The 23765-nt window shown below is 49.8% G+C and overlaps 1 protein-coding gene across 1 annotated transcript in view; it reads right to left on the reverse strand.

The window, feature by feature from the left end:
• Positions 1-20812, reverse strand: part of ITGA9 (integrin subunit alpha 9) — a 315170-nt gene extending 294358 nt beyond the window's left edge. Inside the window, exons 1-3 of the mRNA XM_032459242.1 lie at positions 20183-20812; positions 5595-5722; positions 4094-4200 (exon numbers count right to left, since the gene is read on the reverse strand). Coding sequence (XP_032315133.1) covers positions 4094-4200; positions 5595-5722; positions 20183-20367 — 420 coding nt within the window. The 5' untranslated portion in view covers positions 20368-20812. The remainder of the gene's footprint in view (positions 1-4093; positions 4201-5594; positions 5723-20182) is intronic.
• Between the last annotated feature and the right edge of the window lie 2953 nt (positions 20813-23765).

Consider the following 23765-nt stretch of genomic DNA (forward strand, 5'->3'; position numbering starts at 1 on the left):
GTCCAGGAAGAGTCGGTGGCTGCGCTGGGCTTGTTGGGTGCTGATTACAAGAAGTGATTTTCCCCCCGGCCCACTTCTTAAACTGTCCTCTGCACACTGGGAGGGCGGAGTCAGAGTGTGGGCAGGAAGCAGCCTGCCTCCCATCCTGATGCTGTGTTCACGCCTGGTATTACCTGTTCCCTGAGGTAATGGAAGGTCCCACAACAGGTGTGGGTCTGAGACTGGCAGGTATGAAGCCAAGGGCAGCCTGCTAGACCAGCCCAAGGTCCTGGGTTTTGCCAGAGGTGGCTGCCAGGCCTGTGAGCCAGAAAGTGCCATTCGTCACTGAGCTACTTGACTCCCTGTCACAGCTTTCAACCTATCTGTCCTTTGGTTTGAAATCAGCACCAGATCCCATTTAAAAAAAAAAAAAAAAAAAAAAAAAGTCACCACACCTCTCTTCCAACCCAAATGTGGAATCCAAAATTATGCTCCTTGGGGATCCAGATGTCACACCCACACCCCTGGGGCACCTTCTGAGTTTTTAAAACATGTTTGAGTAATACATAGCTTCCTGGGTTTAATTTAAAAATAAAGACCTGCCTGGGCAGGTAGAATCAAGATATTAAAGAAAAAGCAAATAGATACAGGGCCTCCAAAACATAAATATGGACTAGGTCACCCCGCCATGTGCCCTGTTGTCACCTGGCATTTCCGAGGCCCACTTTACAGCCTTTGCCTCATACTTGCATCACCTGCTGAGAATCAGCCACCAAGAAGAGAGGGCAGCTGGTTTGGTTTCTAATTGTTTCAACACTGACACTCAGCCCCTACATTATTCAAACACACTTTTAGATATGACTCCTTAGAGAGGTCTTCTCTGAGCACTGAGAGTGAAAAGAGTAGAAAATTCGGTCTCTATCCCCAAGCAGTTTCCATTAAAAAAGACACATACAAAATAAGTTGCACACCTAAGGTAATAACTTAATGCTGAGTTCCTAATGACTGAGTTCCAAAAGATGCTCAGCCTGTTCGTGAGAGCACTGTCACCAATGACAGGCTTCGTGGAGGCGGCAGAGCCTAAACCAGGGAGGACAGAGGGGACGTAGGACAAACCTGTCCTAGCAGAAGAGCACACAGGCAAAAAGTCATGAGAACCACTGAACGAAAAGCAACCCTATTTAAAAATAAGCAAAGGGCTTGAACAGACATTTCTCCAAAGAAGACAAATGGCCAACAAGCACATGAAAAGATGCTCACCATCACTAATTATCAGGGCAATCCAAATCACAACCACAGTGAGCTACCACCTTACACCCATGAGGATGGACACTGTAAAAAGGTAACTGTCGGCAAAGATGTGAAGAAATTGGAACCCTCCTCTCATGCACCACTGGTAGGGACGTAAAATGGTGCAGCCACTGTGAAAAACAGTAGAGAGGTTCCTAAAAAAAATTAAAAAGCATTTAGCAATCCTACGTCTGGGTTTAAATACAAAAGAACTGAAAATAAGAGCTCGAGGAGAGATGTGCACACCCATGTTCACAGCAGCAATATTCACAATAGCCAAGAGGTGGAAGCCACCCAAATACCCATCAGTGGACGAAAGGATAAAGAAAATGTGGTATGTACACGCAGTGACCTATTGTTCAGCCTAAAAAAATGAGGAAGTCCTGTCATACGCTACAATATGGATGAAACCTGAGGACACCACGCTGAGTGAAATAAGCCGGTTGCAAGAAGACAGATGCCTCATACACATGGAATCATGCAGTCGGTAAAGTAGCCAAACTCTTAAGAAAAGACAGTGGCTGGGGACTGGGGAGAAGGGGGTGTCATTGTTCAATGGGTTTAGAGTTTGTTTTGCAAAATGGAAAAGTGAGCAAAATCTGCTGTACAACAATGTGCATGTAGTTAATGCCACTATACTGCACACTGAACCATGGATAAGATGGTAAATTTTAATGTTTTTCACCACAATATTAAAAAAAAAAAAAAAAAAAGGACCACGAGGAAAGCAGATGCTGCTGGAAGTCCCTCTTTCCCCAGAGTCCAGAGTGGCTTACTGAACGGACGACGCAGTTACCGCTCTGTGCACAATGAATTAGGGCAGGGTTATCACAGCACCACTGGTACCCACGCTCCAGCTCTGCCTCCTCGGCTGCCCCCGTGGTCCTCACTGCTGTTCACGTCCCCAGAGACGGCCCCCTCCTGACACTGACTTGCAATAAAGCAGAACCGCTACAAACAAGCTCTCGGCCACACAGAGGTCATCCTTCCAAGGGGAGGGGAAGTGTTCTCCCAGGAGCAACCTCGGGATGCGGGTTCAGTGCTCTCGGAACCCCTTCCTCCTCTTTGCATCGCGACCCCAGGCCGCCCTGATTTACAGATGGGTCGGTGCCTTCCCTTCCTTCCCACAGACGGCGGACAAGCACACTGGCCCTCCTGAGGCTGGTCATGCACTCAGGGTCAGGGCACTGCATTGGGAGGGACGCAGAGGTTGGAGAGGGTCCAGGGTGGCGGGTGACAGTGATTAAAGGACTGGAAACCAAGGCAGACAGTGGGGTGGGGGCCTCAACAGGACCTATGATGGGGTCCAGCAGAGGGGGGCCCTGCGACGCTGGTGACAGCATCCAGCTGCTTCCTTCCTCCCCAGAGGGGCCTGACTCGGGGAGATGCTTAATTGGTGCTGGGAAGGCAGATGGAATTCAGATGAACAGCCAGTGCCATGGAGAAGTCCAACAGAAAACAGGCTCCTCAGGGAGGGGACGGGCAGAAACACTGCTTCCATCCTTCAGGAAAACCTGCACCACCAGGGGATAAATGTGTGAAACTGTCCGCTTTACAGCACGTGGCCCACAGCAAGGCCCCCATAAGCGGCAGCTGCTGTTATCTTCCCTTCTTGATCTCACGCTTTTACAACAAAAACCTTCATACAGCTTCCAAGAAAAGGCCTCTGAAGTCAGAATGCGGGTTATCTCAGGGGGGAGGGGGGACTGGGAAAATTCTAGAGGTTCGCAGTGGGGATGCATGGCTTACACGTCAATGAAAACACCCACCGAGAATGTGCAGGCTAAGTACTTGAGTGTCACACCTCCAGTGCCAAAGAAAAAGGCAAAAATGGACAAAATAAGACCTCTGGGGCAGTTACAGGTTGTGTTGTGTCTGCAAAACAATGACGGAAATCCTTCCTCTGCACCATCCAACGCAGCCACCAGCAGACATGTGACTTCAGAGCACTGGAAATGTGTCTAGTGTGATTGAACTGAATTTTTAACCTAATTTTGATCAATTTAAGTAACTACACATGGCTGGTGACTGCCTTTTGGGGCTGCTGTAGGAAACTGCCAGTCTCAAGGGCAAACACTACTTTCCATCTCCCTCGAAGCACCGAAAGCATCAGAATAGATCATATATGCACTTTAGGAGGCAAATAAATGACTATTTTAAAACAATGTGTACATATTTGATAAAACAGAATACTGTGTAGGAATAAATAGGAATGAAGCCCTGATACACACAATATGGATTAATCTCTAAAGTATTATTTTGAATAGGAAAAAAAAATGTTACACATAAGAGCACACACTGTAGGATTCCATTCATGTGAAGTTCTAGAAAAAGCAAAATTAACTCGTAATTGATATAAACCCTAACAGTGGTTGCCTTGAAGTGGGAGGATTTGGCTGGAAAGAATGTAAGGGAACTTTTGGGGATGATAGAAATATTCCGTATCTTGAGGGGCGGCTGGCCACACAAGTGTGTACAAGTGTCAAAACCCAACTGCAACCTTAGGATCTGTGCATTTCATGTAAATTGTACTTCAGTTTTAAAAGACACCCACAAGAAAATACTTAATGAATGAGATTTACGAAGCTCTTTTCACATACATTTGGTCATTTTTCAGTAGCCCCATCTCGGCACCCTGGGACAGACATTACTAAATTTCAACAGATGAAGAAAATAAAAGGATAATGCTTTGTCCAAGCAGAAGTCCAAGACAGGCAACCTCAAAGCCACACCCTTGTCAACCTGCCGTTCAGTTTTCCTAAGGGATCAAGGTCATCATTTCCAGGGTGTCACCCCTCCCCACGGCACCCCCAGGAGGCCTTACCAGCACGTGGCCATCAGCCTTGGGTTGCCGGGCCAGGCTCACCCCCATCCACTCATCATCCCGGTCTTCTCGGCAGGTCTTCCCACAGGGCATGCCCCGATTCTTCCCTAGAGAAGAAGGAGAAAAGCCGAGCTTGTGTGGAGGAAGCTCTTCTGCTGCCTGCTTTTCAGAGGGCAATGTACAACCCAGATGTTTGTCACCAGCAAACGTGAGTAAAGAAGGCAAAATGTCAGTCAGCTCCTCCACCTTGGATGCTGGTTTCAGCCAGCCACTTTTTTTTTTCATAGCTAGACTTTCTCAACAAAGGAAGCAATGCATTGATTTACATTGTGAAGTAAGCTCCTTAATTTGTTATGCGCCAGTAACAAACAACGTGTAAACCAGTCACTTTGAGTAGCCCTACACAATGCCATGGACACCTCTCCTTTCCTGCTAAAGAAAATCATGACAATTCTTCATTTAAAAAAAAAAATAATAGAAGCTCTTGATGGGAAAGGACTTTGGAGAAAGTGAGAACTTGAAGTGATGATTACACTTAATAGCTCCTATTTGTTGATAATAATAGCTCCCACTTATTGATAAAATTGATATAACATTGACATCATTGATATAACTGATATACGTATGTGCCAGACCCAGTTCTGTGTTCACCTCTATTATCTCATTAATCTTCTGAAGGTAATCCTTGTGACGTAGCTGTCTTCATTCTGATTTTACAGGTGGGGAAACTGAGGTCAAAGAGGCTGTGGGACAATCCTAGTAAGTCCCCACTAGTAACTGGCAGCGCTGGGCTCTGACCCCAGGCAGATCCATCTGATTCCGAAGATGATGTATTCTCCAGCAGATCAAGTGGGCTTTTAAAAACATCCCTCAATTACATCCTCTCCCTACTTAAAACATAAAACCTAACACTGCTTGTAATGGTCTCACCCCTTGTCCCCAGAACAGAATCCCAACACCTCACCCCAGCCCTCCAGGTGCTGCGTGATCTGGCCCAGTCTGTCTCACCAATCTCCTCTGTTTCCACACTCACCTGCTCACCTCTCCAGCTATGCTGTCCTCGCTCTGAATTTTAAAATGGCACAAACTTTCCTCCACTTGGAGGTTCTGCCTCCTGCATCTGCCCAGCTAACTGCTGGGCATCTTTCCAATCATGTGTAAAAGTCCTTTCCCCAGACCCTCCAATCTAGATTAGATCTAATACTCACCTCCCCCCTGATCTTCTCCCAATTATTTATTCTGATGTCTCTTTTGCCTACTAATTTATAAAGCCCGAGGATAGTAGGATCTGTGCATGGCGTATCCCAGTGCTTAGGGAAAAATCGGTACTCAATATGTGATGGATGGATGGGTGGGTGGCTGGAAGGGAGGGAGGGAAAAAAGGAAGGAAGGAAGGAAGGAAGGACGGAAGGACGGACAAGTAGATGAATGATCAGGAAGAAAAAAGCAAAGTGTGAGGGTACAGTACCCATCTCCACCTTGGCAGTGAACTTCCACCCACCTCGAGCCATGTCCAGTTCGGTGCATCTCCGGTCAGGGTTGGTGTGGACTCGGCACTTAAATACAGCCCCAGGGGACTTCACCGAAGAGCTATACTTGGAATCCGCCTTTGGTGCACCCACAAGGACCCTGCACATCAAGAAGAAAGGGCATTCAGTCACAACCCAGTACCAAGAAAGAGGCAGCCGATGGTTAAATTGTCACCCAGCCACGGTTGGGTTGTCTGAATGCTCACTGGGAAACCATACACCAGCATTACACAGTGTGGCGGGGGGAGGTGGGGCCAGAGGGAGGACCTGCTACAGTGAACCTGCTACGATTTTAACGTGCCGGGAGAAAACCTGAGTTTGGCTGGGAACACGTACAACCCACAAAGGGCTCCTATCTACAAAGTATAAAGAAGTCCTACAAATCAATAAGGAAAATACAGACAAACCAAAAGGATAATGGACTTAACAGATACTTGATGAAGGAAGATGACCAAATGGCCAATAAACTTATGAAAAGGTGCTCAACTCCACTAGTTATCAGAGAAACCCAAATGAGATACCACTTCACAACGACCAGAAGCCTAAAACCCCAAAGGCAGAAAACACCAAGTGCCGGCCAGGATGTGGAGCAGCTGGGACCCTCACACCCTGCTGGGGGCGGCGTCAACCACCACAACTGCTTTGGAAAACTATTCAACAGTTTCTAAGAGAGCTAAGCAAGTGCCTACCCTGGGACCCAGCAACTCCATTCCCAGGAGCACACCGGCAGAAACACACATGTATGTCTACGGGAGACACACACAAAACATTCACAGCTGGGTATGTGATGGCCCCAAACTAGAAGAAACCCAAATACAGTACGCATCAATGACAGGGCGCTTAAGTCAACGGTGGTGGAGAACCAGGATTCCACACAGCAATGAATATATGTATGTTCATGTATAACTGAAAAATTGTTCTCTACACTGGAATTCGACACAACATTGTAAAATCACTATAACTCAATTAAAAAAAATGTTTAAAAAAAAGAAGGAAAATCAATGAGCATTCAGCTGCAGCCTCATGGGTGAATCTCACAAACACTAAGCAAAAGATGGCGGGAACAGGGGTGAGTACTCACTGCCTGATTCCATCTACCTGACATTCAGAAGGCAGGTGCAATCTAACGGTGGTGTTAGATGTCAGGAAAACAGTGACCTCTGGGGAGCAGGTAGGGGGTTGTAACCAGGGAGAAGGGCTTCTGCAGGGATATGCTTATAGTGTTCTATTTTTCAACAAGAGAGGTATTTACACAAGTTTGTGGAAATTTATTCAGTTGTATATATGATATGGGCACTTTTCTGGATGTGATACACTTCAACTTTTTTAATTTAATAAATAAAAAATAAGAAATTTAGAAATGTCATCTCTCTTGTGCCCCCCTCGTGCCCCTCCACGCCACACACAATACGTACATTTAGGGGTAATAGACCAGAAGCAGCAGCAATGTGGAATTATGAACCTCATCCTCCATTCCAGTGCAAACCAGAGGTAGAACAGTCTGCCTACCAGCAGGGCAAGGATGTGGCTCTGCATCCTTCATCCTGAACTGAAAAGCTGCCCAGGGGACGAGCAGCAGGCCCCGTTCCTGCTGGAGGAAAAGAGCAGGACATGCCAGGGCAACAAAGAGAGACACACTGGGCACAGAACACGGCAGAACCGCAGTTGGTTCCCCTCCTACCTACGGTTTTATGCACTGTTTCCAGAAAGTAATCAACTGAAGAGCTACAGCAAAGACTAAATGCCACCAGTCAGGCATGGTTGGTGCTGAGATACAGAGACTTGCACAATGAGACTCAACAAAATCCAGACTGATGTTGAGAGTAGACAATGCAGACCCACTGCCCAATGGGGAAGTGAGCTGCCCTGCATCTCCAGCAGCCCAGAGAGGAGATGCGATTCACCTTCCCAGGGTATCAAGCATGTGATGAAATAAGGTATCTCCCACTTGCCTTGGAACGGAAAGCGTTATTCGTCATGCATCTCTGCAAAAGGCATGTAGCACAGGTTAAAAGGACCCTAAACAGCCTCCCTGGGGACATAGAAAGCTGACCCAGGCTCCCTTCACTTTGTTCTGAAAACCACCTTCATCTTGGGATATTCAACGCTCACCCCTGCCCCGGCCTCAGAATGACGCTGCCCCCACACCGAGGACACTCCAGCTGAGCGAAGGGGTGGAGATCTACACAACAGACAGCAGAGGTCTAAGACCCTCAGCCAGACCTCCAGCAAAGGCTGGCAGATACCACAAGGAACACCACCCTCAAATGGCTCAGAGGCATGGTGTCAGGTTCACAAGAAGGCAGTATGGGTCCCACCTTAACTCCCATGGCCTCTGAGCCCAATCCTTCAACCTCCAGTACTGTGAAGGGTCTCCTTCCTGGAGCCTTTCTTTCCAGGTCAGTCTTAGAGAGTCTGTATCTGATTCTGTGAGCAAACAAATCACAAGCTCCTGGGATGTGAGAGGAGCCAGGCCCCCAACAGTGATGGCACCCAAGCTGCCCAGGGCCCCTCAGTAACACCCCGGGGATCTGTGCCCCCAGGGGCTCCCTGGGCAGCTCCTAGCTGCAGCTCACCACCACAGCAGCAGAATCCGCAAGCAGACACAGGGCCAGAATCCACTTTGGAAATCTCGGCAAGCACTTTCCCGAGCAGACCACACTGCCTCTGTCACCCATACGAGGGCAGATTGGCCAGCCAGCGGCTGCTCTCACTCAAATGCAGGATGACACACCGAATGGAACACTGGCGAGAAGAAAGCCACACTAAGGGATTAATTTCCCCCTTGCTCCTGGGGCTGAGCTCTAGAGCCCCTCAGGGCAAGCCAAGGGGGGCTCACTCTAATGCTGGGGTGTTTGCACAGTTGAAAAGAATTAGCAGTCTGACAGATGGAAACTGCGGAGACACCCACCGCCTTCCCACACGTCAGGTTAGAGGAGCTGGAGCACATGAAATGCCTCCTTCGCTCGAAATGCCCCGTGAGACAGGGCCGGGTCCAAGAATTCCCACCAACTCCTAATTTGTATCAGGACGGTGAATAAATGCCACTTGTAATTCACACTACAAAAATCACAAGACCTAAACAAGGGGGAGAATTCATCGTGTACAAAGTAAGGGAAATGGCTGCAAGGAAAAAAATGGACTGTTTCTCTATCGCGTGTCCCAAATTGGCACTGGAACACGACCTCCCCCAGAGAGCCGCTGCCCCAGATTTACAGATACACAGGGATCCAGGCAGAAAGGACCCTGGACAGCTTGAACCCCAGCACGGCTTCTCCCAGCCTAGAGCTGAGACAGTGCGGGCAGAAACTGACGAAAAATCTACAGTCTACTGAATTATGTTTTCCTTCCAAGTCCAAGGTACCCAACTGTTCCAACAATGGCTGACCAAGCGCTGATAGTAACCGTCTGGTTCAAACTCTTAATTAGCTGCTCCGATGAGGCCTTTTCCCTAAATCCTGTGTCATGGAAAATGAAGCAAGAGATAAGGGGGCTTGTGTGCATTCACGTGCATGACACTCACTGGGGGGTGGCACACTGGAGGCCGAGCCTGTATCTCTGTGTTTACAGAACATCGTGGCTTCCTCTGCAGCCTGGCGCTGCTCTTTACCTAGGCTGCTGGCCAGCAGGACTGCGCCACGGGCCAGCCGATGAGCTTGCCTCTTCTGAAGTTAATTCAGCTGGTTGTCTGCCAGGCTGATCCTGAGAGAGAGGACAAGGACCCAGAGAGTTCAGGACATGCCACTGAAAAGATGCCATCTGCTTTTTCTCTCGCACTGAGTTATAAAGAGACATCCCAGCCCCTTCAAACATTCCTCTAAAATCATCCCTGGCACTCTTGACAAGACAGTAAGATGTTTCTCTCCTCCGTACAGTTACCATCTAAAGGGGCTGAGTGTCCCCACCAACAGCCTCCCTACCATAAATCATCAGGCTGATTCAGACCTTTTCTTGCTACTCCAAGTGTGGTCCTCAGACCCACAGCATGGAAGACAGCTGGCAGCTTGACAGGAATGCAGAACCTCAGGCTCCAGCCCCAGCCCACTGAATCAGAAAGTGCCTTTTAACAAACTCTCCAGGTGATTTCTAATCTAAGTGCTACAGAACCACCTACCCAGATTAGCAATTCAAGTGGCCAGTGAGAACCAATGCCCCAGGAAGCGTGGCTCTCCTCTCCCATCCCCCGTCAAAGATGCATGCAAACTTCCAAGACATTTAGCATCTCCTTGTTAACTCAGACCTCTGGTTTCTCATTACAAGGACCACCAGCCTGTATGGGGCACTTGGGAGTGTGCAGGGGCTGGGCGGGGCTCTCTCTGGGCAGAACTGTGCTGAATCTTCACAGTAAGCCTCTGGGAGATACTAACACTATCCCCACTTCATAAATGAAAAAGCAAGTGGCCAGGTAAGGTCAGGGGACTTGTCTGAGCCCACAGAGCGTGGTAAGATGTCAAGTGCAGCACCCACTGCGGTGGGTACAGTGCCCACTCCCCTCCTCTGCCCACCCCACCCTGCCAGCCTGAAAGGAGGAAAAAGGGAGCCTTCGCTGGTGACAAGCCTTCGCTTGTCAAAGACAGGCACGTGAGGCTCTGCAGGTGCCTGAGCTCAGAACCTGGACGGAGAGCTCCAAAGGGCAGACGGCAGTGTGGGAGCAAAAGGAGGCCGTTTTCCTCCCCACCAGGCCTGAATTTTGACCCATCACCTCCTTGCTTTCCTAAGATGCTCACGTGGCGGGTGTGGTGCTGCCTCTCTTAATGAGCTGTTCATGCAGCCTGGTTGGAAACGTGGGCCCATCTGATCATCGGAGCACCAGGTAGGCTCACAGCTGCCTGATTTGCTCGAGGCAACCCTGTCAGCCACTTTACTCAGAGATGATGGTCACACTGCTAACAAGTGGCAACGCTAGGATTTGAACCCAGGGCATCCAAGTCCGAGGGCGTACTCCTTCCAGTCCCCCCAAACTCCCTCCTATGGTGGCAGTTTAAATGCCCTCCATTTTTCCACCACAGCCACTTCCCTGGTTGACCTGTGTGTGGTGAAGCTGGTTACCAGGGCTCCCGTCCGGCCGTTCATCCTGCCCTGAACCCATCCTCACCTCCTGAGAGCAAAGCGCAGGTCAGCTCCCCAGAGAGCAGGTGGCAGCAAAGGGTCTAACCACAGCTGTCTCCCTGGGGAAGGCTTGGAACTGACATGGTCTCAAAGGCTCCCTTCCTCCCCACAAATACCGCAGCAGTCATTCCGCAGGGCGAAATTACAGCCAGATCGCGGACAGCAACTGGAGATCAAAACCTTAAACCCATTAGGTTTGCTTTCATGCATTTTGCTCCCCAAACCCAAACTTCCCTGAGGACCCAAGTTTCAGTTACAGGAGTGGAATTTAATCACCGCGTGGCCGCCGCATCTCAGGAGCCAAGACTTGGGCAGTAGGAGGGCTGGTGCCAGGAAACCCACCTCTGACCATGCCAAATCCTTCACTCCCAGAGGAAACAGCAAGAGTTCTACTCCCAACTGGAAAAGAACAAAGGCAATGGCAGGGACCCACCTACAGGGGAATTAACACCCTCTCCTCCTTCCCCAGGCACCCAGAGAGGGCGTGAAGGGTCCTCACAGGTTGCTGCCCTAGCCTGGGGCTCAGGTTCTGGCAGACACACTGAGGAGGAGGCAGCTGGGGAAGGAACATGGCAAAGGGCCGAGAGGTTCTCCTTCCCCACCTGAGAGCACCAAGTCAACATTAAAATCCAAGAAACAGAGCAAACTGCTGAACTCGGTGAGACCCGAGTCCTGGAACCTTCCTGTTGGTCTCTTGTGAAAATTTTCTTCTCTAAGAAAAACACATCAATACTTTCACATTTACTGTTTTGTTTTGGGTTTTTTTGGGGGGGGGGTTGTTTTTTTGCTAAAATTCGCACCAGCTCCTTAGAAGTGTGCACCTACCTCCCAAACTTACGTGGAGCCTAGGATAGTGCCAGAGCGCCCCCAGGAAAGGACTGGCCCCCCACCTGCTCTCTGAGGGAGGAAGAGACATGTGAAACTCTTGGGTTTTCCTCACACCTGTCAGAATGGCCGTCATCAAAAAGACCACGAACGACAAATGCTGGCAACAATCTGGAGAAAAGGAACACTTGCACATCATTAGTGGGAATGTAAATTGATGCAGCCACTACGGAAAACAGTATGGAGTTTCCTCAAAAAACTAAAAAAAGACCCAGCAATTCCATTCCTAGAAAACAAAAACACTAATTCGAAGAGATACATGCACCCCAGTGTTCACAGCAGCACTATTTACAACAGCCAAGACATAGAAACAACCTAAGTGTCCATCAACAGATGACTGGATAAGGGAGATGTCATATATACACACACACATACACACAATGGAGTGCAGCCATAAAAAAATTAATGAAATATTGCCATTTGCAGCAACATGGATGGACTTGGAGGGTGCTGTGCTTACTGAAGTAAGTCACAGTGAAAGACAGTTCTGTATGTTATCACCTACATTGGAATCTAAAAACTAAAACAAATGAATGAACAAAACAGAAACAGATTCACAGATACAAAGAACAAATTAGCAGTTAAGCAGGGGAGAGGGGAGAGGAGAGGGAGGAGGGAGCAAGACAGTGTAGGAGACTGAGGTAAACTATGGTGTATAAATAAGGTACAGAGACATACTGTACAGCCAAGGGAATATAGTGAATATTTTACACTAACTTTAAACGGAGTCTAATCCTTATAAAATATTGAACCACTATGTCATATACCTGAAACTTACAGACTATTATAAATCAATTATAACTCAATTAAAAGAAAGATTTAAAAAACTCTTAGGATTTACAATCCGACAGGTCTCCAATTAGAGCAGCCATCTCAGATCCTTTCCGGAAGGAGACACACGCAAATGAATAAACAAAAAATGCAGATTTATGTAGAGCATGACCAAAACCGTAGAGACCACAGACAACAAAGTGTCTAATGCAAGACTCATTCATTTCTGTATTGAGTGCTGACGCTCAAATTTTGGTGAATGAATGAATGAATGCATCCGCGAATGTACTGAAAGCAAACTCTTCCTGCATCTAGAGTCAGGAGGAAGAAGACCATTAGTTTCAAAAGTCCTGTCAAAGTAACAGAAACAGCTACTCGTATTTACCCAGGTTTACTATGTGCTACATGTTATGTGCCAGGCTCTGCAGACATCATCTCATTTAATCCCCCAACAACATGAGCAGGGAGAAACCCCTATGATTTCTCTTTTACAGAAGAGGGACTGAGGCTCAAATAGCTGAAGTAACTTGCCAAGAACACACAGCTCCTAAATGGGGGTGAAGTGGGGCAGGCAGGGCCACTGTGCATCTCGGCAGCCCCGTTATGGCACAGAAACCCTGGATTCGGTTGTTGCTGGGGAACCGGGGCCACACTGAAGGCAGAGTCAGGACCATCCACTCCAGCACCCCATGCAGGGCTGCCTTTGGGGTGTCCCGCACACGGCCCACTCTGCCCTGGAGTCTGTGCACACTGCAGTATTTAACACTGGACAGCCAGGAAGGGGTAGGAGAAGCCACCTGGGCTCACACACACCAAGGGATGAGCTGAGACAGGGGAAATTCGTTCCATGCTTTTTTATGTTCAGATTTTGGTGGGGACTTGTGCAGAAAGTCTGACTCTGCAGGTTTCTTTAACAATGTTGCAAACCCCAGGGGTGAGCTCTGTTAAACACTGGGCACCATGGCTACCTCCTCTGTCCACTCTCCCAACAGCAGAATTCCAGCACCTCTGCACAGGTAGCCAGTGGGTCATGAGTCAGCACCTGCGAAGGGTTCCTACCACGCCTGTGATTCCAAAACTTTTCTGGGAAAGCACAACAATCTTGCAAGACAGATGCTCAGCTGCTTCGAACCCCAAACTCAGACTCTTGACTTCTGGAGAGAATAAGATGCTGGCCCCAGCTCTACCATCCTGTCACCATGTGACTTGGGCAACAACACCTCTGTGCCTCTGTGAGTGGGGTTAAAACGATAACTGAAACAACTGGAGGGAACACGGTGAGCTAACAAACACCGAGCATGCGGAACAGTGCTCAACGCGGGCTAAGCACCCAGCAAGCGTATTGCTGTTGCTGCTGCAGATTTAAACTCACAGCAGAAGCCTTTTTCATTCCCTCCAAAAGCAGAAACTGGAGACCAAGTGAGCCTGTAGTTTCAAAGACTAGATTTTTCCCACTCTTGGGTTCACTTTCACTTTCTAAGCCTCCCTCTGGTAAAAAGGAGGGTCATGATAAAGCATTCGACACGCTTTGGTTGGTCACCAGATCCGCATGGCTTAAGGATTTGTGGTTCACAAGGTACGAGGGGCCGAGGTCTCCCCGCTCCCTCCAGTCGGGGCTCAAAAACGGCTCAATGGCTCAAGGAAAGGTGGAGTGCTCTTCTTCCTCCCCGGTCACCTGCGACTTCCCCGAGGACAGAAAGAGTCTGCTTCGGGGCCAATTCTAACAGCCCAGAACCCCAGCGCTCCCCACGCTGATACAGGGGGTGAGCAAAGGCACAGATGACTCCCAGCCACAACTGCTGGCTAAGAAACACACCTCCTACCTCCTGACACAGCCACCCACACGTGATCGTTCCACGGCCACCACAGACGGGTGCACCACCTCACAGCCTTTGTTGGTAAGGAGACAGGCAGTTGACAGCCTCCAGCTGTGGCCCCTTCAGGACAATCCAGCTGAGGCCATGCTCTTCCCACGCAGCCACAGGGACTGGTCACAATCACAGGGTCAGGGGTGAGTTGCCTGAGACTTTAACCAGATCTGCATCACAGTCCGAGGTTCTCCCTGCCCAGTCCTCTTTCCTCCCCCTGCTCTTTCACAGGCCTTCCCCCATCCCCTAGTATTTCTGTTACACCCCATCTCTGTCTCAGCATCTGCTTCCCAGAGGATCCAAACTGACCCAAGCCCCAACTCAGTGTGCGTGGATCACTGAGGCTGGGGTGGACCTCGGACAGAGCATGGTAACTCTGTAAGCCTCTGCTCTCTGACTGGCAAACTGGAAACCACTCACCGGGTTGTCCCAAAGATTCAACCAGAGACTAGTACACTTGTGAAAGCATCAGACCTCTTGGTGGATGCTCAGCCAACACTATCTGGTGGAATCATTAATTTTGATTTCTTAAAATTACAGTGGTTTCTGAGAACACCGTGGCCATTTTTAATAAGCATGAAAACAGCATCTTCCCCCAGGCGAATCACAAGAGGAGTTATCAGAAGGAGACCATTTCCTGACCAGCAGCAGGTCACCAGGGACTGAGAGCTGGCTGGGGCCCGGCCCTTCACACTCTAACACTCAGGGCTGTTAGTGGCTGGCTGAAAAGAGATTGTCTTTGGCCCTGTAAGGTTCCCTCCCTAGCAGGACAGCTGCCTCTGCCCCAGCCCGCGTTCAGCACTAGCTCAGCAAACAGCACCCTCACCAGCTTCTCGAGATCTTCAGGGAAACCCCACGGGGCGCTTTCCGGGTCCCCTTAGAACTCGGGCCTCATACACGTGTCATTTCTTCCTGAGTGCTTTGAGAAAGGAGGCTCTGCAGAGCCAGTGAGAACCAGGAACAAGGTCTGAAAAAGCTACTTCCAGAAAATCCAGATGAGGAAGTGGGGCTACCGCCCTGCCCGAGAGCCTGGCCTGCCACTGAAGAACTCGGTAAAGACGCCACCAGGGGTTATAAGAAGGCATGGCTGCCACCACCATTCCTGGGTGTCTCCTCACAAAGCCGGGCGAAGGTGAGAGTGGGGAGCAGGGTCCATGACCACAGGGACCACTGCTAAAGGTTTTACCATCACAGGGCTCCTCTGCCCATCTGAACCACCGCGCCTGCCCAAGGGCAAGTCTCTCCCTGATCGGAGCCAAAGTCTTATTTTTGGCTGACACCCAAGACCAGAGACCCACAATCGCCTCACCTATCAGACTGTGAGCACATTTCTCCTTCTTGAATCCCCAGTCCTAAGCACAGAGCAATGTTTGATGGATAGAAAGAAGCTGCCCAAGGTGAATTTTCAGTTAGATTTAAGCTCCCTCCTTTCAGTTTAAACACTCAGATACGTGACAGGTAACTTTTCTTCTTACACTGCCTTTGGATCTTTGTCTAGCCCTTTAGGACACAAGCCATTGCTCTAAACCAGTGCTGTCTAGAACTTTCTGCAATGATGAAAAAGTAGTGTGTTGTCAGTTACAGCAGCCACTAGGCACACGTGGCTATCGAGAACTTGAAATGTAGTGAGTGTGACTGCAGAACTAAATTCTCCATTTTAGTTGTAATTACTTTTGATTTAAATAGCCATACATCTGGCTTGTGGCAACTGCACTGGCAGGGGAGTGGGACTGTCTAGCTCGCTCTTTTAATTCTCCGTCTTAATGCCAACTGAGGATGTTATGCTCCCCTTGGCTCTGAATCGCCTCCTGTTCTCACTGAATGATGCTCTGACAACCTTAACAAAGCAAAACGCCGGCGCCTCTTCCATTTCCGAGCACTTGCTCTGGGTCTGAGCACAGCCATCTTGATGTGTCCCGGGAGAGGGAGCAGGAAGCACGTCTCCAGAAAGGAAGCCAACGCACCCAGCCACCTCAGACTCGAGGGCGTCTGGGGCCAAGAGGAAGGAGGGGAGGGTGTGAAAGAAACCTCCTCTGGGGGCTGGACGCCGGCGGGGATGCACTTATTTCTATCACAGGGTGTTACAGTCGTCTGCCCTGCAGCTGAGGGGCCGGGCCATGTCTAAGGGAAAGGGACAGAAATCTGCTTTGTCCGTGATTCCTGGCACCTACTGCTGTTGTTCAAACAATACAAGAAGACCCGGGCAGCAGGAGGTCTGGGGGAAGAAGCTAGCTCTGGGCAGGCAGACGCCCGCTGGGTGTCCCCAGAAAAAGAGAAACCGAGTCACTTGCATTGTTTGCATCTAAACTGATACAAATGACACCTCTGACACTGCCTCGAGTATTCCGGTCCACGTGGCCATGGGGGCAACTCTCACTGCCCAGATGGCGGCAGAGGGCCCACTCAAGCCAAACACCTGGAGAGAGGCTGGGTCTGGGGCTCTGTTCTCAACACAGTACGACTGCAGATGCGGGGCACAGTCCCCAGGGCTTGGAAGAGCGAGGCCACCGCATCCCTTAGGCCCTCTGATCAGTGACAATTTTGCTTTGAAAAAGAACTGACAGGAATGCTCAGTTCTAGGGCCAGAGAAGAAATACTGGTTCTACTGACAGAGTGCGCGCAGGTGCCTTGTGATGTGCACCCAGGGTCCCTTCACATGGGGACCCCCTCAGCTCTGCCACCTGCAGCCCCCACTGACCGTGGTCCTGGGCTCCCCCCCAAGCACACTCTGCTCCCTCCCTTACCCTACATTCACTAAACCCTCTCACCTGGAAAAAGGTGTTGAATTAGCATGATGCAAAATTATTCAACCACTAAGACTGAATGAAGAAACGAGTAATTTCTGCTCAAGGAGAAAGACAGCAGGTACAAGGCTTAATAAACATTGTGCTCTTTTCCTTTCAAAGTTTCAATACATTACTTTTCCTCTTCATGTCTATCACTTACCTCCCACACCCAGTTTGATTCTTTGTCATTTTTTTCTTTAAGTTCCCTTCATGTAAGTGACTATGCGCTTCCATTGTACTGGAACAGCACTTTGGCAAATTACTCCAAAATTCCAGTGCCTGAGTAAGTTAAAACATTTCTCTCAAGCACACACTTCAGCTTCAATGGCACTTTGAAAATGCAGAGAAAATGCTTTAAAACCTCCCTCCTTTCTGACCAGCAATTCTAAGCTCAGGAACTTATTCAAAGGAATTAATTAAGGATGTCTGCAAGGCTTTCGTTAGAAGGATGTTTACCCTGCTGTTGTTTATAATCGTGGATAATTGGAAACAACCTGCATGTTCCTCAAGAAAAGCTAAAAGGTCCAAAGCCCAAGGACTGCCTGGTAGGAAGAGCCCAGCAATCACTCACTAAGTCAATCAACCAACCCCAGAGCTGAAATTTAAGGTGGAGACCTAGGGTAGATCCAGATTCCACAGAGCCTGAATCTTATAAGTATAGGGCGGCTACCTTAAAGAAATTAATACAAAATTATGAGTATAGAATCAGACACAGGGCCTCAGTAGGGGCCTGTGCAAGTGAGAGGCCTTTGGTGGAAGTTTTATTAGCCTCACAGTAAGTCTAGCCTCTAAAAATAAAGGAAAGAAAGAGAAGGAAAAAGGAGATGCTGGAAGCCTCTTGCTTCAAAGGCCACAGCGTACCAAGACTGGGCAGCATAATCAGCAGAGAAAAATGTTCAATGTCTAAGACCAAGAATACTGGGGGAAGAGAGAGGAGAGAAAAAAGATAGGGAGGGAGATACTCGGAAGAAACAAGAGAACAGAAGTCAAGGCGATAAGCAAAAACTAACAAAATTAAGGAGTAGGAGAGAGGAGGAAGGAAAAAGAACAGCTGCTTTAAAAAGATTTCAGTAGAGATTACTTGGTACTTGAAAAATTATGGGATAAGCACTCCAAAGGAAAGAGTTTCAGTATCAGAAGCGGAGAGAGCACTTTTGAGACCAGCAGCCTGGCTGTGGATGGGCTCCTACAGTCCCCTGAAATATCTGTCCCACATCTCCACGGACACCAAGGCCATGTAATCAGCACTGCCGTCTGTCCTTACTCTCTCCCTGCCTGGTACCCTGGTTCTTCTCCTGCACTTGCCAAATTTACTCTCACTGCACAGCCTTTCCTCAGCCCCTTTTTAAAACAAAGCAAGCTGAACGCCTTTTCCGGGTCAGATCTGCTCTTGACTCCCTCTACCTGTTCCGAGTTAGGGCAGCTTTAACCTGTAGGCCATCCAAATCCAGGTGATGGGGTCCTGGTACCTCTCTTTCTGTTTAAGAGCGCAAAGAGCTCAGAGACCAACAAGGCTTAGGTAGCAACAGATCCCACGCGATGCTCCAGTTCCCTTGCCTGACCCTCCTCACCAGCCCTTGCCCCAGAGTAACCCTTCTGTTTTTGACAGCCCTCCCCACGTGCCTTGTGCCAAGGTCACACAGCAGTCCGGGAGCCCAGCCTAGGATTCTGGGATGTGTTCTCCAACTCTCCTGTCTAGGCTGCATTCTCTACCAAATCCAAAGTCTACAGTGGACTCCAAGTATGGAGGACACAGAAAAAGTGTCAGCCTGCTTTTTGCTTTAAAAGGGGAGTTGGCAATGCAGGAAGAGACAGCTGGCCTTAAACTCAGCAACTAGGGTAGACGATATGGAGGGAGATGGGAACCAGAAGGGAGCTACACAAGAATTTTAAAAACTTGTTCTCCTGAGGGCAGCTCTCCTCAACAGCATGATTGTTAGAAGGCTGGCTGGTCACAGAGTCCCCGCTTTTCTAGGAATGCTTGGCGACTTGAATCTACAAACCCTCCCTTTTCCATCAACCTCTGTCCAATTCGGAGTAGTGACTCCTGCAGAACCCACGCTGAGTGCACACACGACTGACCTCGCCCTCCCAGCAAGCAACCCCTAAGGATGCACACCCTGGTGACCGCACAATAAAACCAGCCCCCGACTAGCTGTCCCCTCGGCCCTGACTGGGGAACTCTCCACACCCAAACTCTTTTGAGGAGTGGATGACCCCTCGTGTGGCTGTTTCATTTACTCACGTCCAGGGAAAAGGGCCAAGGAGAGACCAACCTTCCCCAGTGCTTCTCCTCAGGTTGGGGACTCGGGCTCTGCCCCCTGACAATGGTGCTTAACGGGGAGAACTCCCACTCTTTGGGACTCTGAGGGGGGACACTCGGGCAACTGGACTCCTGGACCTCTACAGAGTGCTTGTCTCCAGGTCAGCTGCCTCCCGTGAGAAGAGGCCCAGGCTGCCCCAGAAATCACCCACCAGCCCCACCCTGCCACGGGCCTTGTCACTGGGGGTCCTGGGCCATCCCTGGCCCCTGCCTCCCAGACCCTCTCAGCTTCGGCGGACAGCCTGGTAAGGGAGGAGGGGACCTGAGGGAACCCCACATGCGGCCTCCCGCCACGCATACCCAGCCCGCTCCCCTCACATCTGGGCGTTACGCTGTTTCCTGCGCGCAACCTGCGCCGGCGGGAGAGGCTTGACGCCGGGGAGAGGCGGACGGGGTGTCACCGAGAGTTCCCCAAGCTGAGGAGTCTGCCTGTCTCCTCGGGCCCGGGGCGTTCGGGGTGCTGGCCGGGCCGCCGGGGCCTCTCGGGGGCAGAGGAGCCAAGTTACTCTGCGGTCCAAAGAGTTAAGCCGAGTCTGGCTGGGAGGCCGAGAAACAACCCCGGCGGTTCTCCCAGCCTGGGAGGCCCCCGGCCCCTTGCGACTCCGGCACCCCTCGAGATGTCCGCGGCCCGGGACCGGCGTCCTCCCTCCTCCCCGCCTTCCCTCGGCGGCCGGGCTGCGCGCAGCGGAGACATTTAAATCGCCCCCCTCGGGACCGCGGCGTGGAGAGGCCGGAAAGGCGGCGGCGGCGGCCGGGGAGCTGCGGAGGGGGCAGCCGGGCCGGGACCGGGGTCGGCGCCGGGGCCGGGGGGCACTCACCAGCGCGTGTTGTCGTGGAAGTGCTCCAGCACCGCGTAGCCGAAGAAGGAGCCGGCGGGACCCTGAAAGCGCACGGGGCGCTGTGGGTCGAGGTTGTAGGCGCCCACGGGGGTCCCCGCAGCCACTAGCGCCAGGAGCAGCGCGCGGAGCCCCCCGGCGCCCCTCCGCGCCGCTGGGCCGCCCATCCCCAGCCGGCCGCCGCCCTCCGCTGTGCCCCGCGAGCGGGGCGCCAAGCGCGCCGGCGGCGGGTCCGCCGACGGCCGGGAGCCTCCCAGGGGCCGGAGCTCGGCGCTCGGACGCGGGCGTGAGGCGGCACCGGACCGGGGGCCGGAGGTCGAGCGGGCGCCGCGGGTGAGCAGAGGAGCGGCCAGGAGCGGGCGGCGTCCTCCGTCCGGCTGAGAAGTGTGCGCGCCGGGAGCGAGTGGGTCCCGGGCCGGGCGGCGCTGGACTGCGGAGAGGCGCGCCCGCGGGGTGGGCGGCCTGGGCGGCCGGCGGCAGAACAGGGCGGCAGCGCCCCCTGCGGGTCGGGAGTTCTCACCGCCTCCGGCCGCCGCTTTTGGAAAAACCGGGAGACCCGCCGGGACGCCCCACCTCCCTGAGCGCCCGGGCGCTGGGTGCGAGACCACCCTAACCCTGCCCGCAGCTGCGTGCTCTGCCCGCTCTGCTGAGGCTGTTTGGATCTCTCAGCCTCTCACTCACACAAATGGCCAGAGGAAGCCGGTGAAGTTTATATTCCAGCCCTGCCCATCCGCTGCCCCTTCACCCCGCTGTGAGATAACCTGCAGCAGGCTAGCGCGCCATCGACGCTGTTGTCAATAACAATGACAGCCACGTGGGAGTGAGCAGAGGCTCCCTCCTAATTATACTCACCTGGCCTCCTACGCCACTGATCCCTGCGTGTGTTAGCAGCAGCAGCAGCAGCAGCAGCAGCAGCAGCAGCAGCACCTGGGAATGTACAAATGCAGATCAGAAGGTCCCAATCCAGACCTGCTACATCAGAACCTCGGGCTGAGGTCCAGCCCTGTGTGTACGTGTGTGTGTTTAATCGGGATAAAAAATACACATAACAAAAAACTTACTGTCTTAACCATCTTTAAGTGTATAGTTTGGTGGCATAAGTACATTTACACTGTTAAGCAGCCGTCGTCACATCTGAGCTCTAGCACTTCATCTTGCAAAACTACAACTCTATATCCATTGAACAGTTAACCCCTCATTTCTCCCCTCCCCCTAGCCCTTGGCAATGATTCTGTCTGTGAACTTGACTAAGCACCCCAAGTGAGAACAATCAGACAATATTTGTCTTTTTGTGCCTGACTTATTCCACTTAATATAATGCCCTCAAGGCCCATGTGGTAGTATGCATCAGAATTTTTCCTTTTAAAGGACTGAATAACACTCCATTGCATTATACACCACATTTTCTTTATTTATTGATTCTTTGATGGAGACTTAAGTTTGTTTCTATCTTCTGGCAACTGTGAATAATACTGCTATGAATACAGATTTACAGTTATCTGTTTCAGATAAGGGCCTTCAATTGTTTAGGGTATATACCTAAAAGTGGAATTGCTGGATCATATGGTAGTTTTATTTTTAATTTTTTGAGGAACCACCATATGGTTTTCCACAGTGACTGAATGATTTTACATTCCCACAAACAGTGCACAGATTTTCAATTTCTCTACATTCTCGTAACACTGGTTATTTTCTGGGTGTTTTGAGGGTTTGGTTTTTTTGTTGTCTGTTTTGGTTTATTTCTTTTTTAGATACCAAGTCCAAAAAAAGCAGTAACATTAAATTGGGAAAAGTTGGTTTTAGCCCAGTTTCCTCAAGCTTGTTTGTGTATCTGAGCTGCCTGGCCTCACCAGTGGCGCCCCTTGGCCACCTGGTCACCTAAGAGAAAGCTCAGCACAAGTTGTGGTATCTGTTCCTCTCCCATACCCAATCCAGTTAGTCCTGTTATTCCATCTCCTCAAGCTCTCAAACCCATCAACTTATTCTCATCTCTACTGCCCAGGGTTCAGTCCAAGCCCTTGTCTTTCCTTGACCACACTATCATGATTGTTACCTTTTCAATGTCTGTAGAATCTATAAGGATGTCAACATTTTCATGCCTGTTATTTGTAACTTGTGTTTTTGGTCTTTATTTGTTGATATGTCTTTGTAGGAGTTATTAACTTTATTAATTTTTTCAAAGAACCCACTTTTGACTATGGTGATTTTTTTCTATAATGCATTTACTTTTTTAACTTTAAAATTTATTTATTGATTTCTATTCTTACCTTTGTGATTTCTTTCCTTCTACTTTCCCTAGATTTAACCTGCAATATTTTTCTCTAGCTCCATGAGATGGATGCTTAGGTTTTTTAAGTCTTGCTATTTTTCTACTTCTTTTCTAATACATTAATACATTTTATATTAAACATTATATATTTAAATTTATACATTATACATATAAAATGTGTGTATATAACACACACACACAACTTCCCTGTAAGCACCATTCACGCTGCATCCCATAAGTTCTAATATGTTCAAAATATTTTCTAATTGTAATTGTTAGTTCTCCTTTGTCCCATGGGATACTCTGACATATAGGCCTTAATTCCCAAGTTGGGGGGGGGGGTGTGGATTTTCTAACCATCTTTTCATTCTTAATTTCATAATTCCACTATGGTCATGAACATATTCTGTACTTTTTAAATCCTTTGAAATTTGTTGAGATGTGCTTCCTGACCCAGCATATGGTTAGTGTTGGTGAATTTTTTATGTGTGCTTGACAAGAATGCAGAACCCACAGTTGGAAGTACTGTTCTGTATGCCAATTAGGTCAAGTGTGCTAATCATGTGGTTCAGAGCTTGTATATCCTTACCGATAGTTTGCTTATTCTATGACTTATTCAAGGAGGTGTATTAAAATCTCCACTATGGTGGTGGGTTTGTCTATTTGCCAGTTCTGTCAGTTTTTAATCTTTTATAATTTAGGGCTTTGTTTTTAGATATAAACATAAGATTCATATTGAGATGGCTCTTCCATTGTTAGGAAGTTTGACCACATTATTGTGATTTCCCTGCTTGCATCTGTCTACCTTTTTACTCTACAACAGAGACTTGGCTAAAGGTTGAAAACCTCCTGTTGGCTCCCGTCTCCTACTGTTTGGAGCCAGAGCTCTGAAGCGGGACTCAAAGCGGCGGGAGATGGGAGGGGGCCGGGGGGAGCCTCTATCTCCATCTCCACCCTGTGCCCCCTTCCTGCTTCACTGCCCGCAAACCCTGCGATCCATCCACACGCAGCTTCTAGCAGTCCTCTGATCACATCCAGTAGAGGTTCCCCCACACCGCCCCCCATCTGTGCCTTCTTTAATGTTGTTCTTTCTTCCCGGAATATCCCACCCCTTTTATCCAGCTGGCAAAACCCCATCCCAGCCCAGTTCCCACCTCACCCTTTCCGTGCCATTTCCTCTGTACCTTTCTCTTCTGAGTTCCCACAGCACTGTTTACACGCCTGTATCTCAACACTTACAGTGTGGTATTTTATTTTTTGACTCTCTGTCCCTTCCCATAGAGTGTAAGACTAGGG

The sequence above is a fragment of the Camelus ferus genome, chromosome 17, assembly GCF_009834535.1.
Source record: "Camelus ferus isolate YT-003-E chromosome 17, BCGSAC_Cfer_1.0, whole genome shotgun sequence".
In the NCBI taxonomy this organism is placed as follows: domain Eukaryota; kingdom Metazoa; phylum Chordata; class Mammalia; order Artiodactyla; family Camelidae; genus Camelus; species Camelus ferus.